Source organism: Lynx rufus, unplaced genomic scaffold, assembly GCF_022079265.1.
Source record: "Lynx rufus isolate CCGP_SWC_20201006 ecotype Redwood Valley unplaced genomic scaffold, mLynRuf1.p SCAF_9, whole genome shotgun sequence".
Taxonomy (NCBI): Eukaryota; Metazoa; Chordata; class Mammalia; order Carnivora; family Felidae; genus Lynx; species Lynx rufus.
Window position 1 is genome coordinate 74,539,407 of NW_025814897.1, and position 20,968 is coordinate 74,560,374.

Sequence of the window (20,968 nt, forward strand, 5' to 3'; positions counted from 1 at the left end):
CCAAATCAGGCTCCAGGCTCTGAGCTGTCAGCGCAGAGCTTGACACAGGGCCTCTAACTCAAGAACCGCGAGATCGTGGCCTGAGCCGAAGTGGGAGCCACCCAGGCACCTCTTATTCTTTAATATTTAATTTCATGATGGAGTGAGTGGAGCTGAACGATTGGGGGAAAATGTCTAAAAAGGCCCTTGAGGGAGAGAGAATGAAAAAAAGTTTGAGAAACAGCTGCTCTACTTCTTAGAAAAGAATTTGTCACATGTGTATTATATATTACGATTCACAAATGAGTTAGGAAACACTTAATTAGGTAGAACGTGGTGGGACAAGAGAACAGAAGCCTTGGTGTATACCAGACTAAAGGATGAGAGGGGAATTTTGGGTTCTGCATTTAACTACCCCATAAATGAGTTGAGCTTTCCCATACACCTGTGAAAATTGTTATCAAGTAGCCCTGCACTGATCAAGTTCTTAGGGTTTCATATTTTATTTAAAAAGCCCCTTTGCATAGCAGGTTTTTAAATTTTTACTTATTCACTTTGTGGGTGGTTAAAAGTAGCACTGAGGTCCCTTTCTCCTGCAGCTCTGGGAAAAAGTTAGCAACGGAGAGTCAAAAAGTCCTATTGGATACATCCAGACAAGGTTTGGTTAGAAATACATTTACTTGGGCTTTCCGGTGGATGGGTTTTGGGCAAGTGGTACCCCATTTGATAGCTGGAGGCTCTCTAATTCATTGTTATCTTTTGCACCTCGTGCTCTTTGAGCCCAGGAGCCCAAGGAGCCTCCCTGAAACCCGCCAGCTACAAAAATGGCAGCCCTCCACTGGTGCAGGTGACAAGCTGCAGGCGCAGGCCGGGCACAGGCCAGGCATGATGCACCAGAACCCTCATTCTGGCCTCGCTTCTGCGCCAGGTGTGCTACGACCAAAATGAGGCCCGCGGCCTTGCGCAGCCTCACTAGCCAATGGTTTTCCTTCTTGAGGCCTCAACCAGCTTTTCTGCGGTTTTCCTCCATTCTCTTCATCTGCCTCTTGAGGGGGCGGCCATGAGCTGGGCTGTGGGAGTTCTGTAGATGAGCTGCAGCGTGGTCGCCGCGGGAGTGAATTTCTTTTGCCTGAGGATGGCTCTGTGTCCCTTGCAGCCTGCACACATCCCTGTCAGAGGTGTCTGGCCCTCTCACCCGCGTGAATGTGGCCGGAAGTACTGCGTGCTTGGCAGTCCTCGGCCCTGGACTTACGGAGTCTGGGCTGGGTTCTGGAGCCAAGAGCTGGGCGAGGGGTAAAACTGGGGTGGTGAGGGGAGGAAGAGCTGTCCTGACTGTGGTGTCACTTTTGGTGAAGCCGCCCCTTTGCCTTCACTAATTCTTAATCCCTCTTAACTGTTCCACCCTCCTCTTCCTTCCCTTGGTTTACCTCTGGATGCTGGGCGGCTGGCTAGAAACTACCCAGCTTCTTTGCCAGTTTTGTCATTCCCTGTTGGGTCTGCAGCACCTCCTTCCCCCAGGGGACCTGGGAGTTTTCTATATGCCCACTCTCACTGCAGACCAAATTTGGAAGTGGCTTTGCAGTTTTTCCTCACTGTTAGGTTTCCAAGATGGCGACTATCAAGGGTGAACTTCTTAAGAATTTCACTTCAGAGGAGGCCATTCATCACAATAAGATCTCCATTATAGGAACTGGATCGCTTGGAACAGCCTGTATAATCAGCATCTTACTAAAAGTAAGTTCTCGGGGCGCCTGGGTGGCGCAGTCGGTTGGGCGTCCGACTTCAGCCAGGTCACGATCTCGCGGTCCGTGAGTTCGAGCCCCGCGTCAGGCTCTGGGCTGATGGCTCAGAGCCTGGAGCCTGTTTCCGATTCTGTGTCTCCCTCTCTCTCTGCCCCTCCCCCGTTCATGCTCTGTCTCTCTGTGTCCCCAAAAAATAAATAAACGTTGAAAAAAAAAATTTTTAAAGTAAGTTCTCTGTTCTGTGCCATAGGGTTAACCAAGTTTCCCTTCTTTGGATGTAAGACTACTGCATATGGTTAGGCAGGTTGTGTTCAGTTAAAAATGGGGTGAGTAGAGGCCTTATTCAGTCCCTGCAGGCTTAGCCCAGAGGCACAGGTGGGCTTTTCTAATTGTTCTACCCAGAGGGGGCTGCTTTCTCTAGGTTTTGGGTTTTTGTTTCTTGTTTTTGTTTTGTTTTTTGAGAGAGAGTGCAAGCAGGGGAGAAGCAGAGGGAGAGGGAGAGAGAGAATCTAAAGCAGGCTCCATGCTCAGCACGAAGGAAGCCCGGTGACGTGGGGCTCAAGCTCACCACCCTGAGATTATGACCTGAGTGGAAATCAAGAGTCCCATGCTTAACCAGCTGAGCCACCCAGGCGCCCCTGGTTTTTCTAGTATTTATGATGGTATCATATGTGTTAGAATGTTGATATTACTCTTTCCCCCATGTGATGACAGTATGAAGTACCCCTTTGCTTGGGGTACTTTGTAGGAAACAGCTCATACACGTGCAATGAAGAAATAGGTGGCAGAAAAAAGTGCACAACCTGTCAGTTGTGGTAAGTGTCCTACTACCACAAAATATAATAGTCTTTTTCCTTTAAAAATCTCTCTCCGGTTTCCTCGTCTCTGTCTTTATTTCCCTTCTACCTTATCCATGTTAGGTTAGTTTTAGTGTTTAGTTCTTAGCATTGATGTAGCAGATAAACTTAGCTTCCAGTTAAATGGCTAGGCACAGGACTAGAAAGATTCTCACTCCTAAGAATATTACCCTGATCTGAACCCATAATGTTTTAGTAAGTCATAATAAACTCTTGGAGCTATGCTTTGCTTTTATTAGTGGGATATCTGTAAAATTTCCTAAGCTACCTTTCTATAGCCTTTAGTCCTGGCCCTGGGTTTGAGCTAGATGACAGAAGTATCTGTAAGGCACTAAGAACATCAGCTGCTGTTAACTACTGCTGCTAGCAATCATATGAATTCCCAATGGTTCATTTTGTCTGTCAACTATAATGCCTTTGTCAGCGGTGCACCGTTGCTAATGAAGAGTGTGCATACGTGAAAGCCAATACATTTGTTGTCAATGTCAATAATAATGAAAAAGTGCTTTATATATGTTGTCTAATAAAACCCTGAAAGTAATTATTAGATCTATTTTGTAAAGGAGAAAAAAGAGCACAGACTATCTCAAGTTGCATGAATAGGTAAGTATACAGATCATAAGTGTACAGAAAACCTTGAAGTAAAAGATTTATTTATTACCTCTACTTTGAAGGGCCTTTCTGAGAGGATTTGGGCCCTAGCCCTAAAAAAAACAAGATGATAGGCACGAGCTCTCAGCTTGAATTGTGTGGTGTGACAATTACAGCATTTGTAGATCTGAGACGGTGTAGTGCACAGTCCCCTACAAAGTCCCAGGTTAAGGCCCCCGTTCATCTGTCCCTCTTTTGGCCCTAGATTCTGCAACTTCTTCCATCCAAGGAGGTGGTGATATCTTAAAAGCTTCTTGCTTATAAGGAAGGAGTTCTCAGTAGGAATTGTTTAGTACTCTATTGGCAGAAATTTATTGTATAAACCTAGTAGGGAAACAGCAATGTTTTTGAAAATCACTGAATTATACCATAATACATAAGCTTTCACTACTATAATGTGATATTCACAAGGGCAGGCACCTTTATTTCATTTATTCTTGTATCCCAAGTCTAGCTAGAACAACGTCTAGTGTAATAGACACTTAGTAGTTGAATGAAAGAACAGAAGTCAATTGCATGTTAAAAGGGAGAAAGCACCGGATAACGAGTGCAGAGAGTGGATATTTTACCCACTTTCATTTTTATAAATATGGAAAAGGTCCAGAGACACTGAGTTAAAATATTTTTTAATAGACTTTGTTTTTAGACTTTATTTTTTAAAGAATAGTTTTCGAGTTACAGAAAGGTTGAAAAGATAGTACAGAGTTCTATCTTTATCTCACATCCAGTTATTAACATCATACTTTAGTATGTTACAAATGTATAAATGCTTTTGTAAATGTATAATCATTGTCGTTAACTAAAGGCCATACATTACCCAGATTTCCTTAGTTTATATCTACTGTCCTATTTTCTGTTCTAGGATCCCATCCAGGATACATTACATTTAGTCATCATGTCTCCTTAGGCTCCCTTCGACTATGACAGTTTCTTAGACTTTGTTTTTGATGGCTGGCAGTTTTAAGGATTACCGGTCATGTATTTTGTAGAATGACCCTCTATTGAAATTTGTCTTGTTTTTTTTTTTGTTGTTGTTTGTTTGTTTGTTTTTCATGGTTAGACTTGGGTTATGGATTTTAGAGGGGAAAACACAGAGGCCAAGTGCGATTTTCATTGTGTCATATCCAGGGTACATACTGTCAATGTGATTTATCGTGGTTGATGTTGACCTCAGTCACCTAGCTGAGGTAGTGTTAGTGACTCTCTTTTCCCCCTTTCCACACTATGCTCTTTGGAAGGAAGTCTCTGTATTCAGCCCACACTTAAAGAGTGGGAGTTATGCTCCCTCTGAGGGTGGAGTATCTCTATAAATTATTTGGAATTTCACATGGGAGATTTGTTTCTTCCACTCTGTTAATTCATTTGTAGATATTAGTATGGATTCCTGGATTTTATTTTATGTTTTGGGTTATAATCCAATATGTCTTCATGGATGTTGTTTCTCAAATTGTTCAGCTTTGGCCACTGGAAGCTCGTTCAGTTAGCTACTGTGCTCCTTTGACATATCTCATTGTTTTGTTTTAAGTACTTCCTTACTTTCTGGCACTTTCTTCATCTTGTATATTTTCTGCTCCAGGCCCAAAGCAGCCTTTTTTTCTAAGGATCTCTGGTTCCTGTTATTGGAGATGGGATTATGTAAATCAAGATGCTGGGCATGTTCTTTGGTACGGGACGTATAGTACATTTTAGAAGCTAGCTTTTCAAAGATAATTTTATCAATACTGTATAATTCTGCTACATACAATTCCAATCACTTTGAATAGTTCAAAGTATCCAGAAAGCAGTGGCATCTCATTAAGCAACAATATTTTCCTTGTGATAGAGTTTAGACTTCTAGGCTAATCACTTATGATGTTTAAAATTTAAAGTGCTTGGCTTTGGATTTCCGTTATTTAGAATAAAGTAAAATATCCAACAATAAGTTGTAGATGTTTGATCATTTACTTCTCAGTACTAGCACAGTCATTTAAAAATTCTTTTTTAATTTTTATTTATTTTTGAGAGAGAGACAGAGAGCAAGCGTATGAGCAGGGGAGGGGGAAGAGAGAGGGACACAGAATCCAAAGGAGGCTCCAGACTCTGAGCTGTCAGCACAGAGCCCGACACAGGGCTTGAACTCACAAACTGTAAGATCATGACCTGAACCGAAGTTGGACACTTAACCGACTGAGCCACCCAGGCACCTCACACATTTTATTTTTCAGTGAAAATTTTAGTATAAAGATAAAAGAATATGTAGTTATTTAAAACATTTTTCAAGAGGTAACACACTCACAAGGTTAAAAAATAAAGCTAATACAAACAGATACTCATGGAGAAGCATGTTTTCATTAACCCTCTCCCTCTATGTCTGTTACAGGCATCCATTTAAATTAGTTTCTTGTGTATCTTCAAGTGTTTCTTTTGCAAATACAAATATGTTATATTCCCTTCTTTCTGACATATAAAGTAGCATGCTAGAAATATATAGTACTGATTGGTTTTTGCAGGTAATATTATCTGATTATAGAACTATAAACTTGTAGAGTTGGAAAGGGCCTTATATTTTAATCTATTTATTTTAAAAACTATTACTGAGCTCTTATGTGCTAGGTAGGTTAAGCACCAGAGCGCAGATGAATAAACACTTCCTATTCTCAAGGAGCTCCTAATTAAAAAAAAAATTTTTATGTTTATTTATTTTGAGGGAGACAGAAACAGCATGAGCAGGGGAGAGGCAGAAAGAGAGAGAGAGAGAGAATGAATGAATCCCAAGCAGGCTCCGCACCGTCAGTGCCCGATGCAGGGCTTGAACCCACAAAACCGTGAAGTCATGACCTGAGCCAAAACCAAGAGTCAGACGCTTAACCAACTGAGCCACCCAGGCACCCCAAGGAGCTCCTAGTTTGATGAGAAATTCCTTCTACAGAATCACTGCTTTATCACTGTACAGCCTCAGCTTAAGTTAAAGAGGTGTTCACTACCTTCAGAGACTGTTCTATTTATTAAACTGTTTCTGTTTTTTCCTAATTGTGAACTGAAACGTTCTTCTTTGTAACTTGTATCTCCTCTAGTTGGGGCTTTTGTATCCTGAGATGTTGAACATACTGCGTCTTCTTTGAGCCTAATATAAGATACACAGATGGCCAGTATAACAGTTTTCTTTCACTCTCCACTTAATCAGAAAGTTTACTCCCTCCCTGCTTTTGACTGATTTTTTTTAGGGCTTGAGTGATGAGCTTGCCTTTGTGGATGTTGATGAAGGCAAACTGATGGGTGGGACAGTGGATCTTCAACATGGTAGCCCTTTCATGAAAATGCCAAACAGTGTTTCTGGCAAAGGTTAATATCATAGTTAAATACTATAAATATTTGAATACTACATGAATAAATATGAAAATTGGATCTTTATTTCCCTTTATGAAGACTTCCTCAGTTCTTCTAAAGGTGATTGCTCCCTACTCTGTACACTCATAGCCTCTTGTTCAGATTTCATTAGGTTTTACTTCATTTAGTTTCAAGGTTTCCTACAGCCTCTGAGTCCCTCTGAGCAGCAGTAACAGTGGTTATCATGATAGTTGTCATGAACTGATTGTCTATTTTGTGCCAGAGCTAAGCGCTTTATGCATATTATTTAATACCTAGGACAGCTCTATGAGGTTTTACAGATGATGCACCTGTGAACTGAAGTTAAATAAAATGGAGTAAGGATTTGAACCCAGTTCTGTTTGACTCAAAAACCTAAGTTCTTGACTACTGTATTTTATTTACTTGGCACCCATGAGATAATCATTTGAAAAAATACATGAACCAAGATCTCCCTGGCCTTTTCACACCACTTCTCTAAGTAAATATTCTCATTTACCAGACTCATACACATTTTTATCTCTTATTCTATGAAGTACAAGAGGTATGTTAGGTTTTTAAAAAATGTACAAGAAACATTGAAGTTTAGTAAAACTTAGTGACATTTCTCTAAACTACAAGAGTGTTGTGGGCATTATAGATCCGAGGGAGCCCAGTCTTCAGTAAACACAGTGTGGTGATTGAGCCCTAACAGGAAATGTGTACCTAAATGTCAGATGTTTTCTTCCATAATGTATTTTCTATTCAAATCTTTCCCCAGATTACCTTGTCACTGTAAACTCCAACGTAGTGATTATCACAGCAGGTGCACGCCAGATAAAAGGAGGAGAAACACACCTTGATTTAGTCTAGCGAAATGTGTCCATGTTTAAATGAATGATTCCCAGTATTACCCAATATAGTCACCGCTGCAAACTGATTATTGTTTCCAGTCCAGGTCAGTCTTGTTTTGACTGAATGTTCAGTGAAGAATTTTTGTGTGTGGGGGGTGGGGTTAGGCTTGGTAACTTGGTAGAAAAATATATTTAAATTGGAAACTAGTGATATAACCAGAATCTGTTCCGGTTTTGCTAATGTAATATGTATTTTGCACAGTTGTAATCAGTGTATATGTACTATAATGAAGATTTCCTTAAACACTAGGATGTATGATTATATAATTTGCTTAATCATAATGACTTCTAAAGTTTACATTCTAAAGGCTTTCATATCTGAGTTGTTTCCAGATTATTGAGGGTGCAGAAGTGAAAGTAACACTATAGTTTACTGCCTGACTTTCCAAAATTGCACAACTCCTCAGTGATGCATGAATAAAGTGGACAAATTCAAGATATATTTTGGAGATAAAATGTGCAGGATTGTGTGTAGTGAGGGATAGGGAGGAATAAAAACTGACTTCTAGATTTTTTTCCTCAAGCAACTGATTGGATGGTGGCTCCATTTACCTGGGTTGGGATGCTTTCAAGGGGGTGGGAGTCAATGAGGGAAGTAGGAGAGGGTGTTGGGTTTAGGGGAGAAAAATCAAGACTTCCAATTGGGACATGTTAAATTTAAGATATCTAAAGACATTCAAGAAGAAATATCAAATAGGTAGCTAACTGAATCTGGAGCTCAGAAATCTAGGCTGAGATATTTAGGAAAATTACTGTCATTTGGAGTAGTCATTTGGAATAGTTTTTGTCTGTGGGTAGGCCAAAACTGAGTACCTAAGTTTATTCATTTAATTTTGATACTGAGGAAATGCTTTTAAAATTTTGTTTTATAATTTTATAAAATATTTACATGGCTACAGGAAGTCTAGCTTCTATCTCTGTCCCCTTTTCCCTTTAGTCTCCACTTTAAAATCAGTAGCCATTAAAAATTGTTTAGTTTATAGTTTTTTGTTTCTTTGTACACTTTTCTCCATCCTCTTTTTAAGTTTAATACATCATGAAGATCACTCCATATTAGTATTTAGACGTGTCAGTTACTATAGCTTTGTGATAAGTTTTAAAATCAAGGAGGTATTAACTCCTCCAACTTTATTTTCAAGATCGTTTTGGCTCTGGAGTCCTTTGCATTTCCACATACATTTTATGTATTTATTTATTTATGTATTTAATATAATTTATTGTCAAATCGGCTAACATACAGTGTGTAAAGTGTGCTCTTGGTTTGGAGGGTAGATTCTCGTGGTTCATTGCTTACATACAACACCCAGTGCTCATCCCAACAAGTGCCCTCCTCAATGCCCATCACCCACCCACTTTCCCCTCTTCCCCAACCCCCATCAGCCCTTAGTTTGTTCTCTGTATTTAAGAGTCTCTTATGGTTTGCCTCACTCCCTCTCTGTAACTATTTTTTTTTCCCTTTGCCTTCCACCATGGTCTTCTGTTAAGTTTCTCAAAATCCACATATGAGTGAAAACATATTATCTGTCCTTCTCTGACTGACTTATTTCACTCAGTATAATACCCTCCAGAACCATCCACATTGTTGTAAATGGCAGGATTTCATTCTTTCTCACTGGCAAGTAGTATTCCATTGTATATATAAACCACAATTTCTTTATCCGTTCGTCAGTTGATGGACATTTAGGCTCTTTCCGTGATTTGGCTGTTGTTGAAAGTGCTGCTATAAACGTTGGGGTACAAGTGCCCCTATGCATCAGCACTCCTGTATCCCTTCGGTAAATTCCTAGCAGTGCTATTGCTGGGTCATAGGGTAGATCTATTTTTAATTCTTTGAGGAACTTCCACACTGTTTTCCAGAGCGGCTGCACCAGTTTGCATTCCCACCAACAGTGCAAGAGGGTTCCCGTTTCTCCACACCCTCACCAGTATCTGTAGTTTCCTGAGTTGTTCATTTTAGCCACTCTGACTGGTGTGAGGTGGTATCTCAGTTACACATACATTTTAGAACCAGCTTGTGAATTTCTGCAAAAAAACTCTGCAGAGATTTCAATAATGAGTATGTTGAATCTGTAGACTAATTTTGGTAACATTTCCATCATGACAATAAGTCTGGTTGATGTCCATAGGATGTCTTCCTTCCCATTTATTTATTTAAACCTTCTCTTTACTTTCAGCAATGTTTTCTAGTTTTTGGTGTACAAATCTTCTACTTTTTTAGATTTTAGATTAGGTTATTAGATCTTAGATTCAGATCTTCTATATACAAGACCGTATTATCTGTGAATATAGTTTTCTCTTTGTAATCAGAATGGCCTTTTTCTTTCTTTCTTTCTTTCTTTCTTTCTTTCTTTCTTTCTTTCTTCTTTCTTTTTTTCTTTTCTTTCTTTCTTTCTTTCTTTCTTTCTTTCTTTCTTTCTTTTTCTTCCTTTCATTCTTTCCCTCTCTCTTTCTTTCATAATTGCCTTGGCTAGGACCTCCAATACAGTATTGTGTAAGTGGTGAGAGTGGGCATCCTTATCTTATTTCCCAATTTAAGTGTAACGTTAGTCGTATGTTTTTCATAGATCCTCTTTGTTGTATTAGAGATGTCCCCTTCTGTTCTTAGTTTCTTGAGGATTTTTACCACGAATGGGTGTTGGGTTTTATCAAATGCTTTTTTTGTGTCTCTTGAGACCACCTTTTTTGGGGGGGTTTTACTTTATTCTATTAATGTATTGTACCAGTTGGGTTTTGGATGTTAAACCAATTCTGGGATAAATCTCCCTTAGTCATTATGTATAATCCATTTTATTGCTGATGGATTTGGTTTGGTAATATTTTGTTAAGGATGTTCACATTTATATTCTTGAGGGAAAATGTTTTTCCAGAGGGGTCTTCGTCTAACTTTGGGTAATAGTGTCCTCATAGAATAAGTAGTAAAGTGTTCCTTCCTCCATTTTCTGGAAGTTTGTGAAGGACTGGTATTGTTTGAATGTTTAGTAGAATTCCCTAGTGAAGGCACTTGGGCTGAGGCTTTGCTTTTGGGAGGATTACTGATTTGATTTAATCTCACATTTTCTATTTGAGTAGGTTTCAGTAGTTTTTGCCTTTGTAGGAATTTACCTATTTATGTAAATTATCTAATTTGTTGGCTTATAGTTGTTCATAGTACTTCCAAACAATCTTATTTCTCTAAGGTCAATAGCGATGGCTCCCTCTTTAATTCCTGATTTTAGTAATTTGATTCCTTCTTTTTTTTTGTTCTTGGTCAATCTAGCTTGGCTAGCCTAGGTTTTTCAATTTTGTTGATCTTTTCAAAGAACCCATTTTTGATGTCATTAATTTTCTCTATTGACTTTCTATTTTGTTTCATTTTTATTTCCATCCTAATCTTAATTATTTTTTTTCTTCTCTCTCCTTTGGGTTTAGCGTGCTCTTCTTTTTGGTTTTTAAGATAGGTTAGGTTAATGATTTGAAATCTTCTTTGTAGTGTGGATTAATGGGTATTGATGTCCCTTTAAGCTATGAAAAACTGCATCCCATAAATTTTGGTATATTTTTTGTTTCATTTGTCTCAAGTACTTTTAAACTTAAGATTTTTTTTTTTCTTTTCTGAGGAGCAAGAGCTAAATTTTTTATTTCTTTTCTTGCATTTGAAGTATTCCTTGATGACACCTTTGGCCTGAGATTCTGTGCCATAGTCCTTAACTACCACACAATAGCAACCAGTCTCTTTACAGGGCTTTCCCACTGTCAGTTTTACAGAGGCCTACTCATTACCCTAGTTTTGCATCGTTGTCAACCTTAATTAGGTTAATCTGGTGTTCAGCACAAAGGAGCTCCACCAACTTGACATACATAGGCTCGTCACATTGGAGAAACACACAAAGATGGGCTTAGTGCTTCTCTAAGGCTTCGGCATCTTTATTATTAATTCCACATGCTAGGCCATTGTGGATGAGGGCGGTCCTCAGCGCCTCGTGTGAAACGGAATCAGTGCCTGCTATGCCTCCTGCAGCAGAGCCTTCCCGGGCCATGGCCGTGGGTCATAGGTGGAGGCAAGCCTTAAGCACACCCGAGCCTCCGCCTCTGTACGACTCGGCAGTGGGGGGAACAGCCTTTTTAAGGTTTTGTTTCGAACCACTCATTACTTAGGGGCATGTGGTGTTTAATTTTCAAATATTCATGAATTTTTCAGATTTCCTTATATGTTGTTTACTTCTAATTTCTGTGCTGGCATGAGAATATACTTTGTATTTCAACTCTCTTAAATTTGTTGGGATTTATTTTGTGGCCTAGCATATGGTCTGTCATGAAAAAGATTCCATGTTCACTTGAGAATGTATATTCTGCATGTAAATTGCATCACTTAGTTCTAATTGGTTGATAGTATTTGGTTGTTCAGGTCTTCTGTATCCTTGCTGATTATCTGAATAGCTCTATCCAGAATCGAGAGTGGGGTGTTGAAGTTTTCAATTGTATTACTGAATTTTTTACTTTTCCCTTCAGTTTTGCCAATTTTGCTTCATGTATTTTAGGTGCCTGTGTTTATAACTGTTATAACTTACTGATGAATTTATCTTTTTATTATTATAAAATATCTGTTTCTAGTAACTTAAAAAAATCGGTATAAATAGAACTACTTAGGTTCCCATTGGTATGGTGTGTAATTTTCCATCCTTTTACTTTCAACTTGTTTATATAGGTTTTATTTTTTAATTTGTTAATAATGTGATATTTGTTTCAGGTGCTATTTATCTCTTTAAATCTACAGTGTGTTTCTTCTACGGAGCAATATTAGATCTTGTTTTACCCAGTTTGAAAAACTCTGCATTTTGAATAGATTTAGTTTATTCACATTGAATATTTTATTGATGTTTTGGATTTATTTTGGCTATTTTTATATTTGCTTTATGTCTTTTATTTTGTTCCTTAGTTCCTCCTTTACTGACTTGTTTGCATTAAGGTGGTATTTTCTAAAGTACCATTTTAATTCCCTTCATTTTTTTTTTTTTTTGAGAGAGTGTGCGAGAGTGTGCAGGGGAGGGGCAGAGAATCTTAAGCAGACTTCACACCCAGTGTGCAGTTCAATGTGGGGCTCGATCTCATCACCATGAGATCATGACCTGAGCTGAAATCAAGAGTTGTAACTGAGCACCCAGGTGCCCCATCCTTTATTCATTTTGAACTATGGTTTTTGATTTTTTTTTTTTTTTTTTTTTTTAGTGGTTGCTCTTGGAGTTACAATATACAGTTTAACATACCATGATCTACCTCACATTTTTGCATTTAATTCCAACAAAATACAGAAACTCTCCTCCATTATAGCATCAATCCCTCACTGACTTTTGTGCTATTTTGTGTCTATATATTACAAATCAACAAGACAGCATTATAATTAGTTATATATATATATATATATATATATATATAACCTTATGTCTTTTGTAGAAGCTAAGAGGAGAAAACTACATCTGTAGTTTTTATATTAAGCTTTTTAGTTCTAGTTTTTTAAAAATAATGATCAACTCTTCCTCTGCCCCTTGCTAACTTGCACATGCTCTCAAATAAGACTCTTTGTATGCATCAAACTGGTAAGAGATTTGATCAGAGTATTCACTTATGTTTCTCAAAATTTTTTATGGAGTGAACCTACTATGTTTCTGCACAAGGACTATGCAAAGTAGCAAAATACTGTTTCATAATATATTTCTATTGGGTAGCTACTGTTGGAATTGTGATACAGTTGGGAGTTGGAATAAAGAACCATGGTTTTTTCCCTCCGATAAAACATCAGATTTAGATAAATCTAAAAAATGTATAATTTTAGATAAGAACTTTTCTGACATTTTTTTCTTCTCAGTGGGTATCTTAACTTAGGTAGCTTGGAAGTTGAGTGCATTTCCCCAAAACCGTGTTATTGGGAATGACTATAATCTGGACACTGGCCATTTCTGTATCTTGATTGGGCAGAGGCTTGGCATCCATTCTGAAAGCTGTCGTGGATTGGTCTTTGGAGAGCATGGAGACTTGAGTGGTAAGCCTAAAAGCACCACTGAGCTGTGCATTCTCTGAAAGATATTTATACTATGTTGATCACAGAGCCTGACATGGGGCTCGATCTCCTGAACAGTGAGACCATGACCCGAGCTGGAACTGAGTCAGATGCTTAACTAACTGAGCCACCAAGGCACCCCAAGATTATAAGACTTTCTTAATACAGCACTAAGTAATATGATATAGTTTATATTTAACTTGGAACACTCTAGAAAGGTCAGTACTGTAATCTGAGTAACACGAATTCTTTTTTTTTTTTTTAATTTTTTTTTTCAACGTTTATTTATTTTTGGGACAGAGAGAGACAGAGCATGAACGGGGGAGGGGCAGAGAGAGAGGGAGACACAGAATCGGAAACAGGCTCCAGGCTCCGAGCCATCAGCCCAGAGCCTGACGCGGGGCTCGAACTCACGGACCGCGAGATCGTGACCTGGCTGAAGTCGGACGCTTAACCGACTGCGCCACCCAGGCGCCCCACGAATTCTTAATATTAACAGAGAAAATTACAGAGGAGAGGTGCTGTGATGATAGTGTTTAGTTTTTTCTAAGAACCCTTGAAATCCATTAATATAAAACTTGGTTATGGAAGACTTGAAGTGATAAAAGTTAAAGCTTATCTCTAGTTGAAAGTTTAAAATTGTCACTTCCTTGTTTGGAGAATCTTCACTGAGATGATACAATTATGGGCTCTATCCCTGGAGATTTTAGTTTAGTAGATTTGGGGCAGGACTTAGACTCTGAATTTTTGACAGTTGTGTCGAACATTGCTATTTGAAAACCACTTGGAGGGCGCCTGGGTGGCTCAGTTGGTTAAGTGTCCAACTTCAGCTCAGGTCATGATCTCACAGTTCATGGGTTCAAGCCCCGTGTTGGGCTTTGTGCTGACAGCTCAGAGCTTGGAGCTTGCTTCAGATTCTGTCTCCCTCTCTCTCTGCTCCTCCCCAGTTGTACTCTGTCTCTGTCTCTAAAATAAACATTAAAAACAAAAACACTCGGCAGTTGTAACAGTTTTGCTAAGGTTTAAAAAACTATTGTTATATAATACCATGTAATAAAAGGACTTTTGATGCCTTTTTCTTAGTTCCTGTATGGAGTGGAGTGGGGTCCTTCTGAACTCAGATATAGGAACTGATAAAGATCCTGAGCAGCGGGAAAATGTCCAGAAAGTAGTAGTTGCCAGGTAAGACGTTAGTTTTGCATTTTCAGTATTTTGGAAGCTAGACGTGAGCCTGAATTCTGCCAGGGGGATGAGATTAGCTTAAGTATACATTGTTACATTTCCCATACTTTTCATTAGCACTTCTTTCATTTTTGTGTGATCATATTCACCAGATTAAAATTTTTACTCAGTTTTGAGAAAGTGGGGGGGGGGGGGAGGGGGGGCGGGGAGAGAAAATATGAGAATCCCAAGCAGACTCCGTGCAGTTGGCACGAGCCTGATGTGGGGCTCGAACCCACAAGCCGTGAGATCATGACCTGAGCTGAGACACTTAACCGACTGAGCCACCCACCCAGGTGCCCCACCAGATTATAAATTCTTAAGTAGTCCAGGACTGAGTCTTACTCATTGCTGAGCCTAACTGTAAACACAGTAGGCAATGACTTGTTGAATGACAATATATTCTTTTAAATTGTTATACAGTCTTCACTGTTAGTGGTAAAATTGATTTCATATTAATTATTGTATCTGTATACTTACCCTCATGACTGTTTATCTTAACCAACTGCTATATTTCTAGGGGAAATTATTGAAGGGGATATTTCAGTTTTGTGGCATTGTCATACCAGCTGCCATAAAATGGATGTTCAAATGACAATTATTTCTCCACAGTAGTTACGAGATGATTAAAAAGAAAGGATATACTTCTTGGGCGTGTTGCCCTATCTGTAGCTGATTTAACACAGTATTTTGAAGAATCTTAGGAGAGTGCATCCAGTTTCCACCATAAGTAAGGTAGGGATGTGCATGCATGAAAAATTATTTAACATTAACATAAAACAGGAATAAAAACATTGATGAGAGACAATTTTTTTAAAATATTTTTGAGAGAGAGAGCATGCATGCACAGGGCAGAGACAGATGGAGACAGAATCCAAAGCAGGCTCTGGGCTGTCAGCACAGAGCCCTATGCGAGGCTCGAACTCACAAACCATGATAACGTGATCCGAGCCAAAGTCGGACACTTAACCGACTGAGCCACCCAGGTGCCCCAAGGGACAATTAAAGTCTATTCTTTGTTGCTGCTGAAGAGGCAGAGAAAGGGGGATGGTGGTGGTACAGGAACTTATCTTTGTAGACTTCTGTCCTAGTATTTATTAGATTCAAGTACATAAGTGTTTTTTTGTATGTTTATACTGGTTAACACTGGGAAACACTGTGGGTAGGTCTTGCTCCATTTTGAACTGCTCTCTAGAGTTCCAATTACGTCCAATGAAGAGACGTAAGAAGGAAGCACTAGTCACAAAAGTATTAGCAGTTAGTCTCCTGGGGAAGGGGAAGTTGAGGCCTGGGTAAGACTCCTTTGCTAGTCTGAATGTGACAGGTTAAAGCAAAATGGAATTACATCACTGGGAATAACGTGATAGGAACTTTGAAGTGATTCCCTGAATGGTATGGAGATAAGAAGGAGAGTGATTCCCAGCAAACATGGCAAGAGGCTGGGGCCTGTGTAGAAAGATGGCTGGTGAATCTGAACAGTAAATATGTCTAACCGCGTTTTAGATTGTTCTCTGTCCCACTGGTCTATTTTTCTGCCACAGTTCATACTACAAAGCTGTTAAATTCTCATTCACCCGGCCGTTTCTCTGCTGTTTCTCATACTGCAGACCTTTATTAGAAGAAAGAAAGGAATAATTTTCAAGCCTTTACTTTCAGAGCCTCTATGGAATAAAAGAAGAAGTATTCCTTGTTGTTCCTTGTATCCTGGGAGAGAATGGTATTACAGATCTCAGGAAGGTAAAGGTGACCCCTGAAGAGGAGTCTCGTTTGAAAAAGAGTGCAGACACTCTTTGGGAAATTCAGAAGGAGCTCGAGCTTTCAAGTTACTTAAGGCTGCCATTCTGAAGTTATGGAAGAAGAGACCGTGGTTATAGGATATGTATCAAACTTCCGAATAAACCTGAATTCCTAAAAGTGGAAAAAGGGAAAACAGTGACTTCTCTGTTTAGCAGCTGGGGGTTGGAGGATAGTTTATGCAATTGCTACATGACTGCAGTTCTGGCACACGCAAGCGTGTGTTTGCCATTTGGTCCAAAATGAATGGATGATGTGTGTTTACTGTGTTTACAGAGGTTCTGATTCTTTTGTCCTGGCTGGCCGATACCTATGTTCATTTATACCCTATAAAAAAGCTACAACTTCCCATACACACAAAAATGCTAGTTCCAAAACTAATATTAAATCAAACCTTGATCTGACCTTGCTCGCTTTTATTCTGATAATTTTTACAAAAGATCTGAACTGTATAAACCCTTGACGGATGACTGAGACCAAGGTGGGCATTCTTCTCTTGGGAGAAATATAGGGTAGGCTGCCTAGCTTCCTAAACGTTTTAAAACACTTGAAATTAGAATGTTCCTTTTTTTGTAATCTTGTGAATTTTCTACCTCATTTTGATAGAGAAAATTCTATTTAGAAATTCTGTTCTATTTAAATTCCTGTTTCTGCAGGAAACAGCCCACTGGGTGGTCCCAACGTGGCTGTAGAATCACACACCAGGAAGACTGACTTCATGTGACAATAAAAGCAAGGAGGCACTCTACCTTCCTAAACTGTGGCCAGACCGTCTTGCCCAATTAACGTAACTCTCAGGTGTGTAGCCTGCACTTGCCACTCTGTTCCTTTCTTCTTGGTGAGACCGGTTATGGTTTGGTTAGGCCTAGAAAGGAAACAGATCTAGGCAAGGACTGGTAGGAGGGTACCACATAGGACCTTTAACAGAAAAAGCCCCTTACATCCCTCAGTTTCAAATATTTCAAAAGTTAGATTTCCATATGGTATATTCCATATTAAATACAATTCACTTTGTAGATTACAGAATAATGCTAAATTTTAACTTGATGGATATTATGCTTTGTTAGGATTTCATTGATTTTTCCTAAAAATGTTGAATAAAGAGAAAAATTATGCAACAAATTTTATTTAGCATAGTCAGTCCCAACATTCAGCACAAAAAGTTTACAGAGGATAGAAAGTGCATTAATAAAAGCCAGTCTTTACCAAAAGAAAACAGAAAATATATTATTGATTCAAAATATTTTACACTTGAATGATAAACTGCAATAACTTATTCTGGGCACCTACTGATAAGAGAAAGAAAGAGAAGAAAAGAACGCTTTAAGAAGAGCTCAATCTCCAGCTGATATCAGAGAAGTCAGTAGAGGTCACTGAGACCGGCAGTCTTTCTTGCTTTTTGCATTAGTGCCCTCAGCTGGAACTGTTTACGGGACAGAAGACGTACATGCTGGGAGGGGGAAAAAGTTTCAACAGTTTAGAACGGATTTGACCAAGGCAGGAAGTATCAGACAGTTTGTAACTTAGATGCGATCTAAGAACCCTAAACTTGTATCAACCGTCCTTTGGAACCAATATTTCATTACATGTAGCTTTTTTAAACTCGTTTTTAAACTAGATTGATGCTGGCAGGTTGTGCTATGAGATCCTGTAAAGGATTACTTCACAGGGAAGCATGACATTACAAGATCTGGCTCAGGAGTTTGAACTACATCTTGAGATTAACCAAGATACCAGGGAAACTAGAACTGCAATCCTAACAAAAGTTACTAAAAATGTTACGACCGCCTGCACTTGGCAAAAAGCAGAGGAATGAGCAGCATAAACCAGCTTTTGTCCAATGCCTAGCAACAGCATACCTCTCGGGCCTCTCTGCGTGCACCTTTCCCTAAGCTAGGCCGCCCAAGCAGGAACAGCATATGAAGGGAGAGAGGCCTCATCTTGGGTCTCTGATTTCTAGCCGGATATTCATGTGCTTGCACCAGATCCAAGACCGGTTTGGCCACTTAATCACAGCGAGAGAGGCAAGATCAGCAAGCGACCCAAGCAGCCAGCCGGCCCCGCGTGTGCACTGAAGCAGCTGAATCAAATACCCTAAAAGAGGGCTGCTATTCTCCTAAAACCACACTCCCCGATCCAACAGAGAGCAGTAGCCAAGCTAACTCACTGGATCTTCACGTCTGTACGTTAGCATTAAGCCTAAAACAACCTTCATTCAGAAGGGCTCTGGTACGAGCAGGGCAGCCCAATACTTTGCAGGGCTGTTCCATCTGGGAAAACAGGTCTAAAATTAGGCAACTCTAAGAAAATTAACAGGGAAATATGAAAACAGAACCCAAAACGGGTGGGGTCGTCAGTGATCTTACTTTAGATGGTGTATGACTTGAAAGAACCAACGGAAATCTGATTGTATCTGACCCACGCAGCACAGTGGAAAGACATAGGCAGGAATGACTACATTCAGCTTGGCGCTGCCTTGGGGGATGGGAAGTACAGCCACTAGTCCACCTTTCTTCCCCTCCCAGGGGGATCCTCAGCCCTGTGTAGGTGACATCACACTGCTCACAGCCACAGATCTCACTTGCTCTCTTTGGGAACACAAGGGATTTTAACTTCCCCTACGGAGAAACCCTCCTGGTTTGTGGTTTGCAAGGTCAGTGCCTCTAAAGCATGAGTTCTGAGATCCTGGAAAGCAGAGTGAGGAAGACATACCTTCAGGAAGACATCCAGATCTATTACTCCCCGTCTCAAGGCTTCTCCCAGGTAAAAGATAGTGTCTTCAATAGCATTTTCTTCTGCATACAGATTTAGGATTTGTTTGTATAGTGGGGCTGTGGGAATGATAACTTCATCAATATCATTGTTTTCAGACTGATTTTCCATTTTCTCCAGAGCAGAACTGAGTTCTTCATCCTTCTTTCTCAAAAGTTCTATGTTTTTATCAACCTCAGCCTGAAAACAAAACAGTCCAAGTATGAGGACTTCATACGAATTGTACATAAGCATCTACCAGTCAAGCATCTACAACTCAACTCTACAGAAACAGCCTTGCGAAATAAAAAAAGCAATACTTAAACAACACATGGTCGATTTTAATGTTTCAGATAACATATTGGCCAACGGCAGAGGAAAAGGTGTGATGTAATACATGCCGAGTGAAGACGGAATAATGTTGAAAACACTACACTGAGCACATCCAGTGGCAGTGATAAGCTTGTCACTTATCAGTGACAGATGATGTTGCAAATTAAGCCATCACACAACGTATTTTCCAGCAGCAGGTTCCCTCCATGAAAATAAAGGACGTCTTTCTTCCAAATAAGTGGGCAGCTGCTACGGAGGAATAACTTGCCTCAGTCTACACGGAGGATGAACCCAAAGAACCCCACACACTTGAACTTTAGTTACAAGATACTGCTGCTGGTTGTGGGCTCCGAACTCGACCAGTCTCTACCCACAGTCTGCAGATCTCCTTCATGCCTTAGAACTCTCTCAAATTCTTATTTCCCGGTTAACTGTCGGGCATCATCAAGCGCTGAAACAATCCTCCACTGAGTCGGAAGCTCATCTCTCAGGGTGAAGGTACAAGGAAAAATGCTCTAAATACCATCTACCTCCCCACTGCAAACACAGGCTCCATTTCTAACAAGCTATCCAGAAGCTATATTCAAATTCTTAACGACCAGAAAATTCGTGTTAATTTTCTGAACTCGTACTAGACCCACAGTCCAGGGTAACCAAGGTGTACATGTCCAAAAATCACAAGTATTCAGTGAGTTACTTACTACTTCTTGATCTAAACGGGTGACCATCTCTTCCAGTTTCTGGTGACCTTTTTTCAGGTCTTCCTCTGTTCGTTTCAAGGCATTGAGCTCGGCCTGGGCGCGATCCATTTCCTCCTTCATTCGCCATCTCAGCTTGTCACTGACTGCTGAGATGAGAGAGGCTCGGATGGTGTCCTCACTGATGGTGCCATCCCTACTGGGACCTGCACAGGAAAAAGGCAGAAACCACTTGCTTATTTCCCAGGCACTTTCTACTCCTTTTGTGGGACAAAATGAGTTGACACTTTCAAAGTGGGAGGAAAGGACAAATGGGATAAATTTATGCCAAAGAAAAACACTTGATTCAGGTCAAGGGCATTCTCAGGTTTCGCTAAGCTGAAGTAGAGAGGAACCCACCGTAGAGGCCAATAAGAAGACCGAGAACAGTTTCCTTGATGTAAGGGTAATAAGGCTTCCCTTCAAGACTTTTACTCCTTTACTCTTTACCGAAAGAACAGGAAAGAACAAATGAGCAAAAGAGAGTGATGTACAGAAAATCCAACAGCTGATAAATGTCCCTTCCTATATAATGTGCCTTCTATAATTTCCTTGCATATTTCATATCAAATAAACTTATCCCTCTGATACTTGCTTCAAAAGGTTCTCCCGATAAAAGAAGTGTGTATTT

General features: G+C 39.7%; 1 protein-coding gene, 1 long non-coding RNA gene and 1 pseudogene across 2 annotated transcripts in view; 1 reads left to right on the forward strand and 2 right to left on the reverse strand.

Annotated features, from left to right (window-relative positions):
• Positions 1-10,822: 10,822 nt before the first annotated feature.
• LOC124506218 (40S ribosomal protein S12-like) lies at positions 10,823-12,512 on the reverse strand (annotated as a pseudogene).
• Positions 12,513-17,120: 4,608 nt separating this feature from the next.
• Positions 17,121-20,939, forward strand: LOC124506219 (uncharacterized). The gene is made up of 2 exons (XR_006960731.1): positions 17,121-17,314; positions 19,621-20,939. It is a non-coding gene; the product is annotated as an uncharacterized LOC124506219 (long non-coding RNA).
• TSG101 (tumor susceptibility 101) overlaps positions 17,627-20,968 on the reverse strand; it is a 38,807-nt gene continuing 35,465 nt past the window's right edge. The window contains exons 8-10 of the mRNA XM_047072234.1: positions 20,302-20,504; positions 19,229-19,468; positions 17,627-17,966 (exon numbers count right to left, since the gene is read on the reverse strand). Coding sequence (XP_046928190.1) covers positions 17,877-17,966; positions 19,229-19,468; positions 20,302-20,504 — 533 coding nt within the window. The 3' untranslated portion in view covers positions 17,627-17,876. The remainder of the gene's footprint in view (positions 17,967-19,228; positions 19,469-20,301; positions 20,505-20,968) is intronic.